The sequence below is a fragment of the Oryx dammah genome, unplaced genomic scaffold (genome assembly GCF_014754425.2).
Source record: "Oryx dammah isolate SB20612 unplaced genomic scaffold, SCBI_Odam_1.1 HiC_scaffold_1, whole genome shotgun sequence".
Taxonomy (NCBI): Eukaryota; Metazoa; Chordata; class Mammalia; order Artiodactyla; family Bovidae; genus Oryx; species Oryx dammah.
In genome coordinates, this window is record NW_024070185.1 from 26,996,571 (window position 1) to 27,015,609 (window position 19,039).

At 42.2% G+C, this 19,039-nt stretch overlaps 1 protein-coding gene across 3 annotated transcripts in view; it reads left to right on the forward strand.

Moving 5' to 3' along the window:
* BNC2 (basonuclin 2) overlaps window positions 1–19,039 on the forward strand; it is a 480,757-nt gene that overhangs the window by 142,647 nt on the left and 319,071 nt on the right. For all 3 annotated transcript variants that reach the window (XM_040237854.1, XM_040237863.1, XM_040237881.1), the window contains exon 2: window positions 16,855–17,055. In XM_040237854.1, the coding sequence (XP_040093788.1) occupies window positions 16,855–17,055 (201 nt within the window). The remainder of the gene's footprint in view (window positions 1–16,854; window positions 17,056–19,039) is intronic.

Consider the following 19,039-nt stretch of genomic DNA (forward strand, 5'->3'; position numbering starts at 1 on the left):
GGCCTGTGCTTCTTTCTAACAGGGCACATGAGATGGCCAGAAAGCGCCCATGCCCCGTTCAGGGGTGGGTTGGTCTTCTTCGTTCAGGTGCAATTTCCAATGAAATAGTAGCTTGTAAGTATTTAGAAGTTAGTTTATTGACTCTTATTGCACTTCTGAGCACCTAATAAATAATTTATTCGTCTGATGGATATGTGGCTACCAGCAATGGGGCATGAAGTATGCACTGTTTGTCTAATACACTGTAGGGAGACCTGTTTATAAAGTATTTAGTATTGGCTTTATAATGCACTGTTGACAACAGGAGGCCACGAAGCTCAAAGATCAATCTCATTTTGGCCCACAGTATTAATGCTGCTTTATAAAGCCCTATGACAGGTTGCTTAGACAGTGGTCCCCCCAGAAAGGACTAGGTTAGGAGGGCGGGTTGGAGTGGCTGTCAGCACAGCCGATGAATGTCTTTGTCCAGGTCCCTGAGGTGACTGTTTGGCGGTGGCACAGGTTGGCCAGGTGACTCAGTATTTCCCTGTTCTCTAGAGGGATTCTGTTCTGAGAGTGCCTGGAGACTGACGGTGCAGAGAGCTGGGGGGCTTTGGCCCATGGTTGCAGCTCTGAATACCGATCGCAGGAAGAGGTGCTCCCCTCAGCCTCCTCTTGTGTTTGCTAATCAAGTGACGTTATTCCACATCTTCCAGCCCTTCATTCAGGTCACAGATGTGACACAGCCTCGCTTTTTTAAGAACATATTTTTATTGGCATTTACTTGATTTACAATGTTGTGTTAATTTCCACGGTAACAACAAAGTGAATCTGTTGATACATATACACATATACGCTCTTTCTCAGTTTCTTTTCCCGTATAGATCGTTACAGGGTACTGAGTAGAGTTCCCGGTGCTATACTGTAGGTCCTTATTCGTTCATCTGTTTTTATAGTGGTGTGTATATGTCAATCCCAGTCTTCCAGTTTGTCTCTCCCCTTCCTTATCCCCTGGTAACCTTAAGTTTATTTTCTACATGCGCATCTATATTTCTGATTTGTAAATAAGTTCATTTGTACCTTGTTAGATTCTGTATATAAGTGATATATGATATTTGCCTTTCTGTGACTTCACTCAGTATGACAATCTCTAGGTCCATCCATGTTCCAGCAAAAGGCATTATTTCCTTCTTCTTTTATGGCTGAGTAATATTCCATTGTATGTATGTACCATATCTTCTTTATCCATCCCTCTGTTGATGGATATTTAGGTTGCTTGCATGTCCTGGCTATTGTGAATAGTGCCGCAGTGAACATTGGAATCCGTGTATCTTTTCTTGGCGGGAATGTAAACTGGTACAGCCACTATGGAGAACAGTATGGAGACTGCATAAACTAAAAATAGAGCTACCATATGGCTCAGGAATCCCACTCCTGGGCATATATCCAGAGAAAGCATAACATTTTTTGATTTTTGTTTGCTTTGGGGAATTTCATTAGTTAGCTCATAAGTGTTTAAAAAAACGCAGGTGGTAAACACTTAGAATTGGAGACACCTAAATAAAAATTAAACAATTTTTTTCAAATCTTGATCAGAACTAAATCCTATAAGAATGCTATAAGGCAAAGATGTAGGTGTATTCTCGCAAGTTAGTGTTGGTACGTTTGGAACAAGGCATTTTTCAGTTTTGTATTAAGATCGCCTTGCTGGTTCTAAGCATTTCACTTCCCAGATGAGAAATGGGAGCTATATTTTCTTGAACCCAGTCTGCTTGCTTGTAACTTGTCACAGTTTTGAAGGAAACAAAGCTGAGTCCTTTCTGCAGTTTGCCATTGCTTTTATCCTTCACCAGTTCAGAGTTTCATGTTACTCTCTCCTTTCTCGTCAGTCCTTGGTGTTTTCCTGCCCCGTCTCTCTCAGCTAACGCCCTCATCTTTTCTGAGATGATCATATCCTTTGTGTAGCTATCATTTACTGAGCATTTACTATGTGTTAAGCACTCTGGTGGGCCCTGGCTTCCCAACAATAGATAAAACTCTTTCAACAACTATACAGTTTAGTGGAGGAGATGGACAGGAAATCAGCGTTTTACATGACCTCTTTTGATATATATGTGTGTGTGTGTATTTTTTTTTTTCCACCACAGAATTTTTTTCTCTTACCTTTTGTTTTCTGGAAAAAAAAAAAATTTTTTTTTTTCTCCTCCTTTTTAAAAAAATATTTCTTTGGCTGTGCCAGGTCTTAGTTGCTGTATGTGGGCTTTTTAGCTGTGGCATGTGAACTCTTCGTTGCTGCAAGTGTGATCTAGTTCCCTGACCAGAGAGTGAACCCAGGCCCCCTGCATCGGGACTGCGGCATCTCAGCCATTAAATCACCAGGGAAGTCTAGGGGTACCCTATTCATTTGTGCTCTTGATCACATGCTCTCCTAAAACCCTTTTTATATGATTTTCCCTCTGGCTTAGATCTTCAGTATCTTCTTTTCCCTTGGTTTCATCCCCTTTGCCTGTAATAGACTCTTCCCCTCACCTCCCATAGTGAAAAACAAACCATCTACACAGGAACACCACTAACTTCTCCCAAGCCCTGTGGACTCTCAGACCACTTTCTCTTACTTTACTTGCTTTCTTTGCAAAATTTCTCCATGGAATAGTTTCTGTTTTCTACTTCTTCTTTCCAGTCTAGATTACATAATTTCTATACCTATTTGCCCATGAAGACATCTCTCTTACAATACAGAATATAACATTGCAACTACAAATATGTATGAGGAATGGTATGATGAACACCCATTTCCTTAAGCTTAAGAACTAATAATGTACGAATACATCTCAGCCCCTGGTTACCATCCCAGTTACATTGTGTGTGTGTGTGCTCAGTTGCTTTGTGCGACTTTGTGTCCAACTCTGTGCGACCCTATGGACCGCAGCCCACCAGACTCCTCTGTCCATGGGATTCTCCAGACAAGAATACTGAAGTGGGTTGCCATTTCCTTCTCTAGGGGATCTTCCCGACCCAGGGATTGAGCCCACATCTCTTATGTCTGTCTGCATTGGCAGGCGGGTTCTTTACCACTAGCACCACTTGGGAAGCCCTATAATTACATTGTACCCACTGCCATTTCCTCAGTCCAAGACCCGCCCTCCTAGCCTAAAGCAGGATTCTGACTTTGGTATTTATCATCCCTATGTACTTTGTTTTGCTCTTACTACATTTACTACTACTTATTACTACACTTGGCTTTCAGTTCAGTTCAGTCGCTCAGTCGTGTCTGACTCTTTGCGACCCCATGAATTGCAGCATGCCAGGCCTCCCTGTCCATCACCAACTCCTGGAGTTCACCCAAACTCATGCCTGTTGAGTCGGTGACGCCATCCAGCCATCTCATCCTCGGTCGTCCCCTTCTTCTCCTGCCCCTAATCCCTCCCAGCATCAGGATCTTTTCCAGAGTCAACTCTTCGCGTGAGGTGGCCAGAGTACTGGAGTTTCAGCTTTAGCATCGTTCCTTCCAAAGAAATCCCAGGGCTGATCTCCTTCAGAATGGACTGGTTGGAACTCCTTGCAGTCCAAGGGACTCTCAAGAGTCTTCTTCAACACCACAGTTCAGAAGCATCAATTCTTCGGCACTCAGATTTCTTCACAGTTCAACTCTCACATCCATACACGACCCCTGGAAAAACCATCGCCTTGACTAGACGGACCTTAGTCAGCAAAGTAATGTTTCTGCTTTTCAATATGCTATCTAGGTTGGTCATAACTTTTCTTCCAAAGAGTAAGCGTCTTTTAATTTCATGGCTGCAGTCACCATCTGCAGTGATTTTGGAGCCCCCCAAAATAAACTCTGACACTGTTTCTGCTGTTTCCCCATCTATTTGCCATGAAGTGGTCAGACCAGATGCCTTGATCTTAATTTTCTGAATGTTGAGCTTTAAGCCAGCATTTTCACTCCCCTCTTTCACTTTGATCAAGAGGCTTTTTAGTTCCTCTTCACTTTCTGCCATAAGGGTGGTGTCATCTGCATATCTGAGGTTATTGATATTTATCCCAGCAATCTTGACACTTGGCTTTACTGTACTCTAAAGGAAGTAGTGTGGTTTCTTAGAATATTTAAACCTCTCTGAATGCTGATTTCTCTTGACATTGAGAATATAGAACAATCACAATACCCCTGTTGATGTTGTTCCTTCTGTCTTCTCCCACAGTAGCCATCCCACAATAAGCATCTTCTTCCACAATAAGCATCCCAAGATGCTTACCGTGGCCACTTTCTTTTACCTTTTGGGTCACTTCTCTGTTGATGACTCTCAGATCTGATCACTGTGGTGTCAACCTATTTTCTGAATGTTTCTAATTGCCTAGACACCAGATGATCAACTGTTTTCTCAAACTGAGCTTACTGTATATTCCCTCCAACTTGTTCACTCCCATGTCTGTTGAGAGTGCTACTGTTTTCCCATGCTCAGAATTTCAGGGCTTTTGTGTCATCTTTGACTCTTTCCCTTTGTTACACATGTTATCATTCTTGTCCCCTGGGTTTTTACCTCCATGTTGCATCTTGCTCTTTTTTCTCCAGGCTTATTACCTGTAGCCTTTTTACCCAGATTGTTATAGCAGCTTCCTAATTGATGTCTTCACTTCTGTCTTTTCACACTTCAGTCCATCTGTCTGTCAGGCTGTTGCTGGATAAATCTTCTTCCAGTATAGTAATGATCACACTGTGCTGCTGGTGAGATGCTTTCAGCAGTCTTTACTGTTGATGGATGATGGGATAAATAGCATCTCTTCCAAGGGGTGTAGCCTTCCCACGTAGCTGAATGGTAAAGAATCTGCCTGCCAGTGCAGAAGATGTGGGTTCGATCCCTGGATTGTGAAGATCCCCAGATTGTGAAGATCCCCAGATTGGGAAGATCCCCTGGAGGAGGAAATGGCAACCCACTCCAGTATTCTTGCCTGGATAACCCCCTGGACAGAAGAGCCTGGTGGGCTACAGTCTGTGGGGTCCCAAAGAGTCAGATATGACTGAGTGACTGGGCTTGCATGGCCTAGTGGCATACCAGACCCTTTTCAGTATAATAGTTCCCGTTGACCTGTCCACCCCTTTCATTCTTCATCATTCTACACAGATCCCACCGTACTTGCCAGTTCAACTGGACCACTTTTCTAGGAATACTGTCAGTTAAGTTCCAGTGCGAATTGCTGCCTCTGCTTGGAAACTTTCTCCTCCCACACCAGCTAGAAGGAATTTCCTTTTGTTAAGTCCTATACCCTTTGCCACTATCTCTCTTAAGATGTTCTGTGTTTCGTTAAGGTTGCTTAGCCAGATAAGCATGCTGGCTTATCTCTTGTACTAGATTATAAACTTCTCATGAATAGGGTCTGTGTCTTAACTTTCATGTTCCACACACCTTGTATTTGGCAAGTAGTGCTTTGATCAGTATTCCCTAACAGTGGCTAAAAATACTTAGTTGAAAATGTGTGTCTTAATAACATGTGGAAGAAAAGGGAGCTAGAAACTGAGCTAGTCAGGGCAAAAGAAGTATATGACTTATCAATTAGCAAATTATTCAGCTTTTCCCAATGAGTTACTTCTGTTCTCTCCAGGATTTGTTTATTTGATTGCTGGATGCTGTCAGCCTTGAAGACTTTTAACTCTTAAAATGTGTTTAGGTGGTTAGAGGAATTTATTTCCAGTTTTTTTCAATAAGTTTTCATGTACTCAGTGTCTCCAAATAATACTGTCTGTAGAGGATGTGTAATTTTCTCCCCAATCTCTCAATAGGCATGCTCGATGTCCACTCCAAATAGCCATAATTACAAGTCAGAGGACAGGCTCAATGAGCGAGGTGGGCAAGCATGTTTCAGGTTCCCCTATTGTGGGGTTGATGCTTCTCAAGTTGAGGTGTGTTTAAGCCTCTTGGATATACTCCCATTCTTGCATCACCTAGATAAGTTAATGCACACACAAGTATTCTGCCTCCCTCCCTTTTACTGGCTTTCAGAGTCATACTTATTTTGTGAAACTCAGGTATTTACTTCACGGTCACATTTCTATCTTCAAAAAAGCCATTGCTAGCTGTACATTTAGTGGCAGTTACGTGAATGGTTTGTGAATATGATCAAGTATCTCCTTTCTTTGGCCTCATCCCTTTTCTCTCCTACTCCCCCCTTATTTTTTTTTCTCCTTTTTTCCCTTTCTTTTACATATTTCTCAGTTATTGTTTTCACCATTTTCAGTAGTAGTACCATTTAACTGGGAAGCCCCAATGTCCTGTATCTCCATCTAATTGGTGGTTCTGAGTAGGATCACTTTGTGAAAATTCACCAACCTGTATACCCATATGGTTTGTACACTTTTCTGTACTGGTGGTATACTTTAGGTCTGACAGTTTACTACTGCTACTGTGAATGGCAGTAGTCAGACAGTAGTCCCAAAGTAGTCCCAAAGAGTCAGACAGGACTGAAGCAGCTCAGCATGCATGCATGCACCAGACATTACCTGGCCCTCAGAGGCTTTCCTTGTGCCTCTTATTGACACTGCTGCTGCTGCTTAGTCGCTTGAGTGGTGTCCAACTCTGCGATCCTGTGGACTGCAGCCCACCAGGCTCCTCTGTCCGTGGGATTCTCTAGGCAAGAGTCCTAGAGTGAGTTGCCATACCCTCCTCCAGGGGTTCTTTCTGACCTAGGGATCAAACCCAGGTTTCCTGCCTTGCAGGCAGATTCTTTACTGCTGAGCCACCAAGGGAAGCCCCACCTTATAAACATTCAGTTTAGTTCAGTCGCTCAGTCGTGTCTGACTCTTTGCGACCCCATGAATCACAGCATGCCAGGCCTCCCTGTCCATCACCAACTCCCGGAGTTCACCCAAACTCATGCCCATCGAGTCGGTAATGCCATCCAGCCATCTCATCCTCGGTCGTCCCCTTCTCCTCCTGCCCCCAATCCCTCCCAGCATCAGTCTTTTGCATGAGGTGGTCAAAGTACTGGAGTTTCAGCTTTAGCATCATTCCTTCCAAAGAAATCCCAGGGCTGATCTCCTTCAGAATGGAATGGTTGGATCTCCTTGCAGTCCCTTACAAACATTACTGCTCACCAAATGTCATATCACTTTTCAGAACTCAGTTAACCATTAATTCTTTCTGTTTTTAATATGCTGTTAATGAGTTTCTAGCACCGAGTTCCTTAATTTTGAAGACAGTCTTCAGGTGCATTCAAATTTGCTTTGTTTTACCATGTTTTCATTTAAATATGTACATACATGATAGAGCCTCTTTTTTCTGAAATTTATGAAACTTCAAAATTTTTTAATTTTTACACTAATTTTTTAGGTTTGTGAATTTCATGTAAGAGGATACCTTCAGCATAGTTGCTTTATTCTGTGACAGCTCTGAAAGCAAGAGTTGGGTTAACTGGGTGTCTGTCAGTCTCAATCTTCCTTCAGGACAGTAATTTGAACTATTATTATGATAACTTCACTGGGGCTGCCAGTTTCTCAGGTCTTCGGACTTTCAGTTCAGTTCAGTCGTGTCTGACTCTTTGCGACCCCATGAATCACAGCACGCCAGGCCTCCCTGTCCATCACCAACTCCCAGAGTTCACTCAGACTCATGTCCATCGAGTCAGTGATGCCATCCAGCCATCTCATCCTCTGTCATCCCCTTCTCCTCCTGCCCCCAATCCCTCCCAGCATCAGTCTTTTCCAATGAGTCAACTCTTCGCATGAGGTGGCCAAAGGACTGGAGCTTCAGCTTTAGTGTCATTCCTTCCAAAGAAATCCCAGGGTTGATCTCCTTCAGAATGGACTGGTTGGATCTCCTTGCAGTCCAAGGGACTCTCAAGAGTCTTCTCCAACACCACAGTTCAAAAGCATCAATTCTTCGGCTCTCAGCCTTCTTCACAGTCCAACTCTCACATCCATACATGACCACAGGAAAAACCATAGTCTTGACTAGACAGACCTTAGTCGGCAAAGTAATGTTTCTGCTTTTGAATATACTATCTAGATTGGTCATAACTTTTCTTCCAAGGAGTAAGCGTCTTTTAATTTCATGGCTGCAGTCACCATCTGCAGTGATTTTGGAGCCCCCCAAAATAAACTCTGACACTGTTTCTGCTGTTTCCCCATCTATTTCCTATGAAGTGATGGGACCAGATGCCATGATCTTCATTTTTTGAATGTTGAGGTTTAAGCCAACTTTTTCACTCTCCTCTTTTACTTTCATCAAGAGGCTTTTTAGCTCCTCTTCACTTTCTGCCATAAGGGTGGTGTCATCTGCATATCTGAGGTTATTGATATTTCTCCCGGCAATCTTGATTCCAGCCTGTGCTTGTTCCAGCCCAGTGTTTCTCATGATGTACTCTGCATATAAGTTAAAGAAGCAGGGTGACAATATACAGCCTTGACCTACTCCTTTTCCTATTTGGAACCAGTCTGTTGTTCCATGTCCAGTTCTAACTTGCTTCCTGACCTGCATACAGATTTCTCAAGAGGCAGGTTAGGTGGTCTGGGATTCCCATCTGTTGCAGAATTTTCCACAGTTGATTATGATCCACACAGTCAAAGGCTTTGGCATAGTCAATAAAGCAGAAATAGATGTTTTTCTGGAACTCTCTTGCTTTTTCCATGATCCAGCGGATGTTGGCAATTTGATGTCTGGTTCCTCTGCCTTTTCTAAATCCAGCTTGAACAGCTGGAAGTTCATGGTTCAAGTATTGCTGAAGCCTGGCTTGGAGAATTTTGAGCATTACTTTACTAGCATGTGAGATGAGTGCAATTGTGTGGTAGTTTGAGCATTCTTTTGCATTGCCTTTCTTTGGGATTGGAATGAAAACTGACCTTTTCCAGTCCTGTGGCCACTGCTGAGTTTTCCAAATTTGCTGGCATATTGAGTGCAGCACTTTCACAGCATCATCTTTCAACAAAATGGCTGTCTGGGGAGGCCTTCAGACTTTAGAAGGAAGTAAATAGAGAAATTAGAAGGAAGTAAATAGAGAAATTAGCACTATCTTTACAGCTCTTCCTGGTCATACAAAAATAATTGCCTGCTGTATGCTTGTTTAAGGAAACATGTTACTTGTCATTTTCCTCTAGACTTTCTCATAAAACACGAACTTCAGGTTATGGTAGGAAGAAGCCATTGTCACTGTCTGTAGCTGAAAAAAGATGAATAAACTCATTTTTCTGTCTTTAAGTCCAAACAGGGTAGGTAACATGTTTGATATATTTTTTTTTTCCCTTGAAGGCTGAGATTCATGCTGACCTCAGATGCTTTTGGATCTGCAAATAGCCTGATTCTAAGGATTCATCATTTCCCTAACATCTTATAAACTACCTCATCCACCACACCCTGTCCAAGTTCTCTTTATTTTTATTTTTTTATAGTGTATCAAGGGATTATGGCATTTGGACATGTCCCTGAAAACACATCCTTGCTGTGTTTCCCTGAAATCGAGCCCCTGATTAGGCTGTCAGCAGATGCTGTATCACACGGATTGTGCCAATTGGTACTGAGACAAGTGTCAACCAGAATGGTTTCTCCCTTTTGCAAGGGAAAGATGAGGTGCTTAGGTAGCATTTGCTAATGGGAGATGTGCCTACCACTGCCGAAAGTTACTTAAATCTCTGCCCTGTTCAAACTTCATTTTAGGAGGCTTGTCTTCCCCATAGTCTGAGATCACACAGTGCTGCTTTTTCAGTGTACAAGCTTTTCCCTCAGTGCAAGTGATCAATTTTTTTGGGTCAACAGTTATTGTTGTTATTTTCTGGTCATGTGCTCTAATGTGATATTCGTGTGAGTAAACACCAGAGCATGGTTTAGTACCCACGCTGCTTTGGCAAAAACCAGGCTCACGAAAACCCAAAGGCACACCTGCCTTTCTTGTCCCGAGATCTTCACTGGCTCTCCTGGCTGAGGTTTCTATATGTTGAAATGCCCAGTCCAGGCTGCCAGAGCCATCTAGTGAGGGCATAGTTGTAAATAGGACATAACATGTACAATTTTAACACAGACTCATAGAGCAGAGAGGGGCCAGTGATTGAGACTGGCAGTCCAAGGGGGCAGACTGTTTTTTTCTCTTCCTTCATTTGAATCTGTAAAGATCTTGAACTGCATTTTGAATTAGTTAATCCATGAGCTGTTAACCCAAATTTATGTCCCAAGTTTTTAGAGAATAAGTAATAAGATTGTTGTCTCCAAAGAGAAAGATTTATTGAAGAATACAGGTGCATAGTTCAGTACATTCATAAGGAGCAGACACAGGGTTAGATTCAGTAGTTGGCAGACATGCTTCATCATTTAAATCTATATTTAAAGGCAACTGCATTCAAGTTTACCTAGATCATCCAGTAAATTAATACATGAATGATAATCTGAAAAAAGTTTTCTGATTTCCTCAAAATTTAAATGCAGGAATCCAGGACTTCCCTTGTGGCTCAGCTGGTAAAGAATCCATATGCAATGCGGGAGACCTGGGTTCAATCCCTGGGTTGGGAAGATCCCCTGGAGAAGGGAAAGGCTACCCACTCCAGTATTCTGACCTGGAGAATTCCATGATGGGGTCGTAAAGAGTCCGACACAACTGAGCGACTTATTAAAAAAAGGAAAAAGAGTCCAACTAGTAGAATCCAAAATGTTTCTTCATGATCATCAGACTTCTGTAGAGCCCTTGGCTGTTGAAAGAGAGGTACTTCAACTCTTACAAGGCTGGTAATGGGAGGAAATTAGGAGCCAGTGGAGACAGAGAGATGTAGGTGTGATGGATGAATCTTATTTGTGAAGATGGGCCTCTTCAAGTGTAGTGACGTGAAGTTGCTCACTCCATGTCTGACTCTTTGTGACCCCATGGACTGCAGCCTACCAGGCTCGTCTGTCTATGGGATTTTCCAGGAGATGTGTTCATATCCAAACTCCCGGTGGCTCACATAGTAAAGAATCCACTTGCAGTGCAGGAGACTTGGGTTTGATCCTTGGGTTGGGAAGATCTCCTGGAGAAGGGAATGGCAACCCACTCCAGTATTTTGTCTGGAGGTTTGCATGGACAGAAGAGCCTGTCAGGGTACAGCCTATGGGTTCGAAAAGAGTCAGACATGATTGAGCAACTAACATACCTTATGAGCTCCTTTTTAATCTTCTTCCCTTCTTCCCCCGTAACATGCGGGCAGAGTAATAGTTCATCTTTTCTCTGTGCTTTTTTTCTTTTTTTAGAGGGGGATGAATTTTCACTGTCCTCCCATCAAATGACCTATGTGACTCAAGAGAAAACAGGCAGCTTAGATTATGATATAATTATTCACAAAGGGAAAACCTCAGTGGAAATTATTGTTTTTACGTTATCTCTATTCTTGATAATGAATCAAAAAATTTTCCCCCTTAGCCTCACATAGAAAATGAAACTGCACAATAAGGTAGGGATGGCAGGTCTCACAGGGGAAAAAGGTTGCTGTCAACTTTTTTTCTCCAGAATATGGAAATTTGGGTGGATTATCTGTTCAGAGGAGGTTTCCTTTATTAATTCTTTTTCCTTTTTTTCACTTAAGACATCTGTTAGCATTTCACACAGCCCAACAGATGTTGCAAAGCAAGTCCCATACTTTGTTCTCAGGAAAAATGACATTTCCTCAATTGGTTACCCCCACCTCTGTGACTGGGCCCAGCCTGCTGCTTCTGCATAATTTGCATATATTAAGTTATATACGTTAATGCTATACGAATTTGTAGCTTCAGCATTCTTTTTATACTCTGAAGTCTTATTTGATTAGAAACTAGTTTACACATTGAGGGTTGAGAGGTCATAACATTATAAAAAACTCCTTTGAGAAGGGCAGCCTAATTCTGCAGATAGGTTTGGATAGCCAATTACTTAAGAATTTTTTTTCTCTATAAAATAAGTGAAGTACAAAAGCTTGAGTTGTTTTACCACGAGGAAGTGCTGATTGTCATGCGATGCGGAGCGTCATTTTTATTATTTTGGCAAGAACAGGACAGTTTTGTCTTGACAAGCCATTAGATGAATACCAGTGTGTGTCACATGGAAAACCACTGATCTTTAACCCAGCTCTGTACTTAACCAAGCCTTGAAAATGAATAGTGCATAAAAGAAGAGCAAAGGCCAGTTTACTGTCATTACAGATTACAGAATCTGTTAACAGCTGCTGAACTGAACCCAGGGAATTACAGGTATTGTTCCGTGAACCAGCGGAAGTCCTAGAGATGCTTGTTAAACTGTGTCTATAAATCGTACATTTATTTGATATTTGCCTAGGATTTACATTGCTGGAAACATAGCTGAAAAAAGGAAAATCCTTGAGTACTTTCTCTGTGTACTAAATGCATGCCTTTATCGCAAAACCACATATATTTACATTCTAGAACTGTCTCAGTGATACTTCCTTACCTTCACTTATGGAACTTATTTTAAGAAAGCAATGTGTTTTCAAAGAAATTAATAATGAATATTAAAAAGAAAACAAACAGTATCCCTCCCCTCGCCCCCCAAAAAATCGCACATACAAACATGCAAAACAAAATTCTTAGCTCGTTTGTTTCTTCAAGGTGCTCATTGTGGCTAATATTTGTACCAACATGTGATTTTTTTTTTTTGAAATGGAGGGAAAAATCTAACCCATCTCAATACCCAAATATTGAAAAGATCAGTAACATTTAAAATAGTCGGTTGTGGGAATTATTGCTTACAGAGCTAACAAGAGAGAGAACACACTTTCTAACTCTGCTGGTGGAATTGCATTGTGCCTCCCTGTAGTCTTGTTATCCCACACTAACTGAAATGCAAATTCTTTGTAACTAATTGGATCTCATTGAGGGTACATGCACAGTATGTAGTTATATGCAAAAAGGTTTTAAAAACTAAAATTTCTTTGTAATTGCAACTTTTGATTACTATTGGTATCTATAGTATAGGTTTAGAATATATATATATTTAATTTTTTCATAGATTACTCAAAAACATGAGCTATGAGATACTTGGTAAATGCCAGCTCAGAAGTTAGGGGGCAAATGTTTGTTTACAGGAATCTATAAGTTGGATTTTATTAAAGTCTTGTGAGAATGAAGAATTTCTTTTTTTTTAAGTTTAGGATTTAGTATCTTAGAGCCCATACACTGAAGTCATGCTTATAGTATAATCCTTTTGTTGGGATATTTTAAATGTGAAAACATCTTAAACATAAGAAATCACTTCCCAAAACTATTGTTTTTTTGTTGTTTTCTTCAGTTCTCCAGTTTACTTTAGTATTGTAAACTGCATCTGAGTTTCTTACTTTTGTGTAAGTGTATTTCCGCTGCATATTGTGATGAGATGGAGATATTCACATTCTCACAGTGTCTTTACTAACTTGGGTGCCATTTAGACCTAACTGGTGTATTTCTTCCCATGGTTTGTCTCTCACTCCCAGTAAGAGTGGGAAAGCCAACATATAGCCGTTAGTATTTGTGATTCTTTCAGTGGAAATACATGGATCAGGACAGCAGAAACCTGTTTAAGTGATGCCTGCCTCTACTCCCCCCCCTAGTTTTAAGTAATTTTAATACAAATGATTGTAGACAGTTAGTTTACAATCTGCAAACTATATAGCCAGTAGACAAACTCAAAAGTCATGTTTGTGCCTTGTGGGTGTGTATTTTTTTTGTATCTCTGTCCTTATACATGTCCTGATTGCTAGACAAAAGATTATCCTAGAATTGAGGACTCTGTATGCTGTGTTTCTGTGTGGAAGTAAGTGACCAGTTCAAATCAAGCATTTTGGAGGTTTCTAGAGGAGTCAAATTTGTATTTTGAGGATTTGATTTAAAAATGATTGTTTGAAACCTAAAATCTGCAAAGCACAGTATGTGTTTATGCCTGAGGTTTTTGTTTTCGTTTACCTGTTCATTCACTTCTTGGTAAGTCAGGGTTAATTGTTACCTCTTATCATATGAAAGCTTGTCTTCTTTGTAGACTGTTCTTACAAACAAGTTAAAATTTTGTTTGATCAAATCCATTTAGCAGGTGCAGAATTGCATGATAGATTCTTAGTAGAAAAAAAAAAAAACCAACTTAGATAACTGGTGCTTTTGAGGCATGTGCCTTGGCAGTAGTTACATGCCAGCTACTAGTTACTTACACTGTAAACTTGTTTCATGTAGGGCAACCCAAGCTTTGCCCTCTGAAAGAGCTCAGTTTCCCTAGGCTGGGTAGCATTTTGTCAGCCAGGGAGACCAGATTTGGATGTATTAGCTAGTCAGCCTAATAACCCTGTACAGACTGTATTGATTTTCTAGGAGAGAGTTTATGAACTAAATAAACTTGGGGTTGGTGTCTTAATAAACTGCTTCTCTCAGTCTGTCACATTTAGTTACAGAGTTGTGCAGTTTAGGGGGAAAAAAGGCTAATTCTGTTACAGATTGTTCACAGCAGGGTCTCCAAATTAGCCCTTTGTTTTGTAATGCCACCTTGCTTGGGCTCGCTTTGAGCACATTTCTCAGTTTTGCCCTAATGAGTTGCAACACTGATAATGTGGCTGATGATCTTTCATTGATTTCACTATCACTTGCTTGTCTGGTAATTGATCCGTTGCTGAGCCTCTAGTTAATTATATCGGCTTTGACATGGCCCGGTCCATGGGGAATTTCAAGTCTTGCAGAATAACAGTTTTAATAAAAGAGTCTATTACTGCAGGTGCTTGCTGCTGCATGCCAGTTGATTTTTGTGTTGTTAGTGTGTGTGTGTGTGTGTGTGTGTGTGTGGTTGGTGGGGAGGGGGATACTTGGGAAAGGAGAGGACCATAGCACTGAAAGAAAGGAGGGGTGGGGGCTGGAAAAAGAAGAAGAGGGAGTGAAGGAGAGAGGAAGGAAGGAGTGGGAGCCGAGAGGGTGAGAGCTGGAGAGCCAGAGGCAGGCAAGAGAGAGCACACAGGCAAAGCGATACAACAGAGCCTGCAAGGAGCGAGGAGGAAGCTTGCTATTGACAGTGTCCTTAAGCCTCCCACAAATAACAGCCATTAGTGGGAAGGTCAGGAGCTGAGCAGGCAGCTTGACTGAGGCACTGAGTGCCACTTCAGAAATCAAGAGGCTAGCAAATTTTAGAGGGAGTTTAAGTGGGTAATAGCTAGCTGTAAAGGTACAGTCACTGTTGACAATTGACTCATAGGGTTTTTCTGCCTTCCCCCCCCTCCAGAATATTTTTATTGACCACAGGTGGACTTAATATATTTTAAGGCAACAATTCTTCGGGTTCTTGTTTGTTTCTCTTCAGATATTGAATTTGCTGCTTTTGAGACTTTTTTGTGCTTAATGGTGGTGAACCGGAGGGAAGTTTAACAGAAAAGCTTTCAGGAGATGGCGGTTCTAGAGGGGAAGGCACATTTGTGTCAACACAGTGCACGTTTTCTCATCTTTTCTCATTGTCCACTAATGACACCGAGCTGCCATTGAAGCTCTTTTCTGTTTCTTTTGTTGTTTCAGAGAGTAAGGTTTATTGTTATTCTTGAGTTAAGAAGGAGCAAGGAGAGTGGTACATTTGTCCTCAGTATTTGTAGGTGGTTGAAGATTAATGTGCCTTACATTTTAAGTTTAGGAGGGATGGCTTTTTCCTGCTGACTACTTTTATGAGACGACATGAATTTAGCTTTCCATTTTGGAGTTACTGTTTATGTACAGTGCATTTTGTTCAGTTCTGCTTTTCCATAAATAAAGTAGATAAATACGATCTAATAAATAGATGTTTTGGTTTAAACTGGGTTTAATTAAAAATATGACATGCTATCGAGGTTATATTTCATCAGGCTGGAAAATGTTATAGAATTTCCTATAGAGATCTTGAATGAAAAATGGAATTTTTATATTCATTACTTTTTGCCTGAAATGGGACAGGCTTTTTTTCTTCATCTTTTTCTTTTTTATGATTTGAAAGGATATTGTAGAAGCTTCATCCAGGAACTTTAACAAAGGATTTTTTTTTTTCTACTTATTGAGCTTTAAGAAAAGGTACACTTTTTTCCTTTTCCATTCAGTTTCTTATTGTTTAACATCCAATTGAGTAATTAATGCCCCGAGGGAACTGTATAGTAAATAGTGTGTATTTATTTTGCAAATGTTTATTGTGCATCTTCTATGTTCAAAAACCTACTAGGTTTATTTATATACTTTTTAGAGTGTAAGGTCACATCACTATGTATATTATTTTCTCCAGGAGTTTATATGTGATTATAAATAGCCCAGCACATACTATTTCTTTTAGGAGCTAACATTTAGACAACATCTAAGCCAACTTCACATTCTCTTACAGCTGAGTATTTCTCTTTCTTCCAGTGTAATTAGGGGCAAAAAAAAATGTTTTCAAGCCTAGTAGTTTACAAATGTTAAAGCAAAGACTGATGTCAGATACTGCAAGCTATACCCGAAAGCATTGTTGGGAAAAATTCCCTGGGAAGGGCCCCAGCCTCTCCTTGCCCCGTGGACCATCCCTGATGGCAGTGCTGCTTGGAGTGTGCATGAGCGTGTATCTCTCTCTCCGTGGGTCTGGAGAGGGGTTAGTGTAGGGTGTCATTCGGTGCCTGACAGTGGAACAGTGCAGTTGACTCTCAGCTCTACTATCCAATGACATGCAGTGGCTGAGAGTTTGAAGCTGATGGTTGGGTCTCCAGTGCTGCCTGCACACCTGACAGGCAGCTGTTAAACCGAGCGAAGGCGAGCTCAGGGAGTCGCAGTCTATGCATGAATGATAGGGGTGTCTGTGTGGAAGGTGCGAAAGAAGCTCTGACCCCCTCCCTCCCCCAGATCTCCCCCTTCCCAAATGAGATGCACAGTTCAGCCAGCTTCTTAACTACACTACACTCCTGCTACCGGCTGCCAAGAGGCTCAAAAATCCACCTTCACTTTTCAGTCAGAAGAGGCAGAAGTGGATGTGAGAGAAAGAGAGACACAGAGAGACAGAGAGCCAAAGAGGGCAAGAGACTTGACTTTAAGAGACTCCTGTACTGACAACTCCATGCAGTTCGGAACCAGAGCGACTCCAGCTGAACCAGGGTTCATGGGAACATGGCAAAACGCTGATACTAACCTCTTATTCAGAATGTCCCAACAGGTAAGTTACTTTTTTTTTTTTTTTTTAAAGGAAACCTTGAATTGTTATGTGTACTTTTGCTTCTGGTATTTTCCTTTCTAAACATTTTTGAAATCTTGATCACTTCGTAGTCTGGGCTCTGTTTTGTCATAACTGTTACTGGAACGAGCAAGGTTACTTCTCGGCTTCCCTGAGGGCTCCTTAAAAGAAAAGGGGGAAAGGATACTGAAGTAAAAGAAAGGAAAGGCATTTGTGGCAAAGTTTCACAGTCCAGCCAGGGTCAGGGGAAGACTTATTTCTTTGTTTTCTGTTAAATAATAATAATAAAAAGCCCCCCCACCGACCCCCGCCCCCCACCCAGGACATGTTATCTGTCTGCGTTAATCACTTCATCCAAGTGACTGCTATCTCAAGAGTAAGGTTTGCCAACCCCACGGCCATGAAATACAGGGGCCCCTCGGCCCTGCCCGACGGACTTCCCTGGGCTAGAAGCGGCTTGACTCCGACCCCGGCCGGGGAGAGGAGGCTGCGTGGGAGCCGCTGGCAGCGCCGCCGAGGGGCGCGGGTGGAACGGCGTGCGCGACGGGCTGAGCCGCTGGCCGGTCGCAGCTCCTCCGCCGCTGCTGCCGCCGCCGCTTCTTGTGCGCTGGCCCTGCGCTCCCGCCGCTCCCGCTCAGCTCCCGCCCGCTCGCCCACCCGCCGGCCGGTGCACTCACACTTCGGCAGCCTTGGCGTCCTCCCCAGAGCCGTCCTCGGGCCGGCTGGCTGCACCGCCGCTGGCTCTGCGGGGAGGGTCGACGTGTCCGCCCAAGGCCGCCGGCGGCTGCTCGTTAATCAGCGGAGCCCGCGGCTCGGACCGTGTACCGTGCGCTTGGTGGTACCTACGCGCCCCGCGCGCCCGGCTCTTCTTGCACAATCGCTGGCTCTGCGGCTCCGAGGGGGAGCGAGGGGGAGAGGAAGCGAAGGGAAACAGCCCAGAAACTTTCATCTTGGACTGTGCTCAAGCGAGGGAGGGAAGTTCCCTGGTGCCTCCCTCCCAGACACGTCTTTGCTTTTCAAAAGCCTCCATCAGACCCACACAAAGCAAGAGTTAGTATGATATTAGCCTCCGCACAGCAAGAAAGTGTGACTGTACACTGGGATTTTAAGCAGATGGAGGTTAGGAAATGGGTATTGCTTCTCTCTCTCTCTCTCAAAAAAAAAAAAAATACTGCAATTACTTTCTCTTATGGAAACCTACTTTGTTTGTAAGGAGTTCATGAGAACTAAATACTTTCATTGAGTTAATTTGATTTTTAAAGTGTTGGTGAAGAAGGAAAGAAACCAGTTTACCAGACTGGAGACCTACGACAAGTTTAGAAATACATCTGCGAAAGGTAGTACAGAGAGCCAGAGTTTTGTAGCCTTTAGCTAGTGAACAGTTGTATCACACAGTTCTAGATAGGATAAATGCATTTGAATAAGGTGTATTTTGACATATCCTGTAGAGGGACCCTGATTACTGCTGATACAGTAAGCTGGGATTTAAATGCAATCAACACAAGCCCAATAAGCAACTCTTTATGTGCAATTTCCCATTCTTGCAAGTTAAAAAGTTCATTTCCTCCCAGAGATATTCTTTGGCTTGCCACTGCCGGGTGCCTTGAGAGGTCTGTTTCTGAAGCACATCCCTGCCTGGGTGACTCTTTTCGTGGTTGGAATACAGAGTATGTTTTCACTGACCTTAGGACCAAATAACTTGTTCTCTACTTTAAAAATTAGATATCATCTTCAGGGTTTTCTTGTTACTGGAGGTCGTGGTCTCTGTGTGTGTGTGTGTTTTGAAAGGGGAGGTTGGTTTAGGTCTCCCTCTAGCTAGAAAAGAGTTAATAAAACCAGATAGAGATAATGATCAATTGATAAATGGCCATTGAACCACATAGATGGTGTTAGATTGCTTCTTTGGCACTAGCCCATTTCCAAGTAGATTTGAATCTAAGGAGACTTTAAGTTGTGCAAAGCATTT